Raw genomic sequence first — 6167 nt, 5'->3', positions numbered from 1 at the left:
CGCAAAAAGCCATGTCTCCCTCGCACGGAGCAGCTGCCGCGCTTGGACCATGAACCGTGTGGCTGACAGCCCGATCCGTAAGCCACTATGACTACGCCCCCAGAGATTCCTCTAGCTGTGACCAAGGGCAAACAGTGGGGACTGGAACCCAATGTAAAGAAAACCCAAATCCCCACACCTGCACCAGGGGGTCACGTCATGATTGATGGAGAAGAGAGGGACGGTGCCAAGGCTGTGGCAGCAGGGGCCAAGAGATCAAATGATAGGGGGAACCCCTAGCAACGGTGACTCTAACCCCACTTGAGGGCAAAGGCTAACACTGTAGGTGAATGGCTACACTGGATGGTGTCAGATACAGCAACACACACACACACACACACACACACACACACACACACACACTGTAGGACCCTGGTACTAGACGTCACCAGTACGAGACATAATCAGATTTTGACACGAAACGTCAAGAAAATTTTGCCCCAGACCTCAAATCAAACATTGGAATTCTACCCAACACATGATTTTTGTAAACAAAGCAGTTCATGTTTGAGTCACTTGGCGTTAGTTGGTGTTGTTAGCATGCGTTGTTTAAACCTTTTGCGGCTGTGTCCCAAGCATTTTGCTATAATCTTGTTTTTGTGACTTTTTGCAGTTTTTAGATGAAAAGCACGGGTCCTACGAGTTTTTTTGTACAGAATCATAAGGAACTGGTTCACAGTGTTCTCGATAATTGACAACTTAGTAAACCCGGTTAGACAACAGGGAAATGCCAACAGCAGACCACAGTAGACAGATTTTATTTGAGAGAAAGCCAGCCAGGTCCTCATGAAAAAAAAGGCAAAGGAAAAAGACTCCTGAAAAGCAGCTGCCAGTTGATTTCATGGAAGGGGATCCCCTTCCACACAAGGACCCTCTCCACCCTCCTCCCCACACCCTGTCCACAGATCCAGAGCCTCCGCAATCCCAGGGTATGGGCCAGACGTAGTTGTTAAAAACTTTCAGAATATTGTTTCTTATTTAACTCTGAACTTATTCACGTTGACATTTCTGTGTAATGTTTTATATAAAAAGGCAAGGTTAGGGTAAAAACTTGGTGGTTGAGAACAGATTAATCCATTTTCAGTTATTTCTTATGGGAAAAATTGATCTGGAACTCAACTGCATTGCATCTCGGCCCTCCTTCTAGAACGTATTAGCATCAAGGTCCAGGGTCCTACTGTACAATAAGGTTTCCTGGGGGTGAGTGCGGGATGGGGGGAAAAGGGGACCAGAGTTCAAGAAGAAAATGTTTAGAAACTGATGGTGGCAGCAATTGTACAATTATGCTTGATGCAATTGAATTATGGAATGTTATGATATCTGTAAGCGCTCCCAATAAAATGATGGGAAAAAGAGAGACCAGGTGACAAACCACATTGGGTAAATCTGCTGCACAAGACCTTGTTAAAAGTGTTGACAAGCACGGACATTACTCTGAAGACTAAGGTGGGCCTGACCCAAGCCATGGGATTTTCAATGGCCTCACGTGCACGTGAAGGTTGGACACTGGATAAGGAAGACGGAAGAATCAACGCACTTGCGTTACCGTGCTGCTTAAGAATACTGAAGGCACCCTGGACTTCCACGGTAGGATGGCCCCCGCCCGGGCAGACCTGCGTGCTGTCATACAGAGGTCACTAGCCGGCAGCACCTAACACGCAGAGTGGGACAGTGGGCCCTAGAAAGAACAGACATGCTGGACGAAGTGAAGGAGCCAGATTCAGGAAGCACAGAGTCTAGGGCTCCATCTAAGAGACGTACCAGAACAGACAAACTTAGACACAGAGAGAAGGTTCGCGGGTGAACTGTACATGGGGGAGTGAAAATATCCTACAACCAATTCATGGTGCTGGTTGTACCACTTCCCAACGTTACAAACAAAAGCACTGAGTTTGATTTGTCCTTGAAACGGGTCAACAACTGTCTGATGTATGAGGTCCCTGGGTGGCACGAACAGTTTGCATTCCACTACTAACCTAGGCACTGACAGATCAAGCCGAGTCAATGGAGTCTGCGAGAAAGGCCTGGCAGTGTGCGTCCGTCAGGAGCAAGCCCAGAAACCGCCGAGCCACACGCAGGGCGGCCAAGGGTCGGAACGGACCCAATGGCTGAGGTTTTCGTTCAGTGGACACCACTGATGAAGTGGTACAAGAGCGGGCTCCAGGGACCTATCGTAGGTCACAACCCAGCCACCAATATGGGATGGTTTCATTGTTTGCAAACAGAGCGACAACACTACTCAGCATTTCCAAATAGCTCCCATTGGTAAAGTGCTTCCTTTTATTGATGTGACATTCAGTTCCAGACAGCCCAGAGGCGAGGAGAGCGTGCACTTGGACAACTCTTACAGGCTAGGGCGCTACGGGCCCGTTCTCAGCGTGTCTGGAAGCTGAAACCTTACATGATGGCCTCTGTTCTTCCCACGCTAATACCCGTCACACCCGCCCTCAGGCACAGCCTTCAGCCTGGTGACAGTGATGCCTCTGCTCAAACCCAGTGTCCCCAGCTGGGGCTCCCTGAGGACAGCAGAGGGTAGCCAGAGACACTGGTGGAGATGAGGGGCCAAAGTCGACCACTGCTGGGGGCTCTCTGGCGAGAAAGCCTTTCTGAATGGGCTTGGGGTGTGTGCAGACCCCTCTCCGCACTCCCCAAAGGTCTGCACCGGTGATTCCTCTTCAGATTTCTGGATGCTCGAGCCCCGCCCATCGAGGGTCCATCTGCGTGGGCTCACTGAGACGCTGTTTCTGCCAGGCTCCCAGAGGACGTCCTCCGATCCCAGGACAGCACGGAGCGGCCTGTAGCAGCAACCGAGGCGGCAGCAGATCCCACCCCGGCTCCGCCCCCGCCCCCAGTCATCTTTTGGTCAGGACGTGAGGCCCATCCTGGCCATCATCTCTTCGTAGACAGTCCACGCCATTGCTGCCATCAGTGTCCTGCGGAGAGCCCGGGGGACCCCGCCTTGGAAGAAGCCACGCAGCCCGTAGTCCTGTGAGGAGAAAGAGCGTCAGGACACTATACACAACGCGGCAACACACTTCACGATCCCCGTGGCGCGCCGGGGGATACCCCGTTTTGGATTCTCAGTCTAGACCTGCACCGAAGGCCCAACTGTGTATTTTTTTTCCGTCTTTGCATAGTTCCTAGGCTTATCTTTTTAGCCCTGCTCTCTTCGGAGATCCACATGGTAACTGGAAATCTTTGGACGAGGCTGGTGGGTACAGCTACATAGCTGGTGCACTGCAGAGGCGCCAAGCCCGCTGTGGCAGCTACCAGCCACACAGCTCACCCGGCGACCTTCCCAGGGCGAAGGAGAAGGAGACCCTCTCCCCCAGTAAGAACCATACTTACTTTAAAAATGAGCGTGACTGTTTGCCCAATCCACCGACATCTCACCGGGGCAAGCTGCATGTGAGTCTTGATGACGTCTGCAGGCTGGGTCACCAGCGAGGCCAGGACGCCGGCTACCAGCCCACAGCTGAAGTTCACGACAGGAGCCAGGACTGCACCCAGCTGCTCTGAAACACGACAGAGGCAGCGTTCAATCAGAGCCTCCTTCCTGAGAGCAGCGCCCACACAGAGGGCTGGGCGCAAGCACAGTGCTGCTCCAACAGCTGATCAGTACAAGAGTTATGCAGATGGAATGAGAAATCACCTTTCTATAGTCATGACTCTAACAAACAGCCCAGGCAAGACCCATCGGCTGATGCTAAAGGGTATGTGGTAAAGAACCGGGACCAGTGTGTATAGAGTACAACTGTGCCCTTGGGCTCTCAAAGCCGTGACCTTGTAGAGGCCTGCAGGCAGACGGCCTGCATGCCATGGGACCAACCTTTTGGTCAGCGGTGCAGCGTGTCACTGTCTGGGCCATCCAGGGACCCCACGGTGAAAGAGACAGGATTGTTACTGAGGCTCCCGTCTCCCTGCAGACACACACGGTGTTCAGTGGAGACACCTGGACGACACTACTTTCACACAGAGGGGTCACCCCCCAGACTTCACACCACCCACATGGATCCAGGAGCCCTGGTGGTGTAGTGGCTTATGTGTCAGGCTGCTAATCTCAAGGTTAGCAGTTTGAAACCACCAACTGCTCCACCGGAGAAAGGGAAGCGTTCTACCTGTCGAGAGTTACAGTGCTCTGTAGGGTCAAGAGGACTCAGAATTGTCTCGATGGCCGTGAGTTCGGTGTTTTGGTTTATAAGGATTAAACCGGTGTCACTTTGGTTCTGCTCTAACAACATCACCTAGGAACACTCCGGCTGGCAACATCGAACAAAATCACATCGCAAGGGACCACGAGTGAAGTGAGCACACCAAGGGGCCTGCTCCAAGACAAAGGAGCCTTGAGAAGGAGCCCGGGCCACAGCGGCTCAGTCTGCTGCTAACACAGGCTGGCAGTGAGGGGCGGCAGCCTCTCTGGGGAGAAGAGCAGGCACCCCGCTCCTGTGACGACAACTCAGCTTCGGACTCACAAGGGTGAAGGGGCATGATGTCTACAAGTTGCTCTCAGAAAGTTCAGGGGGAAAAGAACAAGCCACATGGGAAGAGAATAATCCCTGGTACCCCAGCGGGACACCATGCTGACGGGGCTCAGCACTGGGACTCAGCTAAGACTGCCGCGGTGCTGAGCACCCCCAGCAGGGCGTATCCCAAAGGAAGCACTGAGACTCCATGCCTTGGCTGCTCCCGGCCACACCTCCCTTTGCTCATACCTTGGGGCACGGTGCTTTTGGTCTGGTTGTAAAACATCAGGTAGATCCCAGAGAAGGGCGCATCGCGAAGGAGTGTCGCCGTCAGTCCGCTGAAGAGCCCTCGGTGGCCCTCTGTGCGGTAGATGTTCTTCAGGGCAGCGTAGATGCTCCCGTAGGCATACTGCCCACTCTGCAAACGGCACAGAACCAACGGCTGACACCGGCTTCCGGTGATGTGGGGTTGCCAGGGCGCAGGTTCACCCGAGACTCAGCCACCTACACCAGTGGGTGCTCAAACCTCACTGCCTGCTCCGTTAGACTGGGAATCAGTTGACACTGGGGTCAGTTTGGCCCCGTTCTTCCCAGAGCCCAATCTTTCCATTGACCCACGCCGAGGCCCTGCATGGTGCGACTCACCTCATAGCGTGTCTTGATCACAGTAATGGGCGACATGCAGACCCCTGCGACCGCACGGGAGCCCACCCCCAGGATGACCGACTCCAGGGCGCTGGGGGGATGGCCTGGCAGGAAGTGCTGCTTCAGAGAGTAGAGAGTGCCGAAGTAGATCCCAACACCAGGGACGCATCTCACAATGGACTGCAGAGACAGGTCGGAGGAGGAGAGAAACCAAAGAGCAAACACTGTAAGCTCCTGCCTTTGCGGGGCTTTCCCAAGAGACCACCAGAGGTGGTTTGTGGGCAAGGAGGTTATTAGAGAGGAGGAAGGGGAGAGAAACAGTAGTGAAACAGGAGGGAAGGCAGCCAGTGAGGGTGTGCCACCCACACCAGGCATTGCTGAGGGCCCGTGTAGAACACAGGATTCAGTCACTCTTCCCTAAGGGAGGGAAAACTACAAGAGCCAAAGGGTGGTAACCGAGTCAATGCCGACGCCTGGTGGTCACCATGTGCTGTAAGGTGGAACTGCTCGCAGGGTGTTCTTAGCTCAGGCTTGAACTACCAACCTTCGGGTGAGCAGTTGAGAGAATATGGTTCCTGCTAACTGGGGACCTGAAAGCAGGAAGGAAGTGAGTTTTCCAACAGCTACAGTAAAAAGAGCTCAGCTGCTAACCCACAGTTTGGTGGCTCAAATCTACCAGCTACTCCTCGTGAGAAAAACGAGGCTGTCTGCCTCCATAAAGATGAACAGCCTTGGAAACTCTCTGGGGCAGTTCTACTCTGTCCTGCAGAGTTACTAAGAGTTGGAATTGACTCAACAGCAGTGGGCGTACAGGGCAGGGGTGGGCATGGATGCCCTGGTACTTCCAGTCAAATGAGTTTCTAAGGCCAGAAAGGGGCAAGGGCAGGTGGGGTCACGGCTACCATAGACGCTGTGCTGCACGGTCAGAGTCTGGCTAGGGTGAAGACCCGGCAGTTCCCTGAGACCTCCGAAGGCAGAAAGTGGCCAGCTGAGCCAAGCAGTAAGACCACACGCGCCCGC

General features: G+C 53.7%; 1 protein-coding gene across 2 annotated transcripts in view; it reads right to left on the bottom strand.

Moving 5' to 3' along the window:
* Positions 1–2284: 2284 nt before the first annotated feature.
* SLC25A38 (solute carrier family 25 member 38) overlaps positions 2285–6167 on the bottom strand; it is a 10827-nt gene continuing 6944 nt past the window's right edge. The window contains exons 4-7 of one of the 2 annotated variants that reach the window (XM_004708674.2): positions 5148–5327; positions 4752–4920; positions 3388–3554; positions 2285–3025 (exon numbers count right to left, since the gene is read on the bottom strand). In XM_004708674.2, the coding sequence (XP_004708731.1) occupies positions 2903–3025; positions 3388–3554; positions 4752–4920; positions 5148–5327 (639 nt within the window). In that variant the 3' untranslated portion in view covers positions 2285–2902. The remainder of the gene's footprint in view (positions 3026–3387; positions 3555–4751; positions 4921–5147; positions 5328–6167) is intronic. The other variant, XM_045295088.1, reaches the window with a different exon arrangement.

The sequence above is a fragment of the Echinops telfairi genome, unplaced genomic scaffold (genome assembly GCF_000313985.2).
Source record: "Echinops telfairi isolate 266 unplaced genomic scaffold, ASM31398v2 ScPeMD7_4225;HRSCAF=4972, whole genome shotgun sequence".
Lineage (NCBI taxonomy): Eukaryota > Metazoa > Chordata > Mammalia > Afrosoricida > Tenrecidae > Echinops > Echinops telfairi.
Note: the sequence above shows the minus strand (reverse complement) of the source record. Positions and strands in the feature narration are given on the sequence as shown.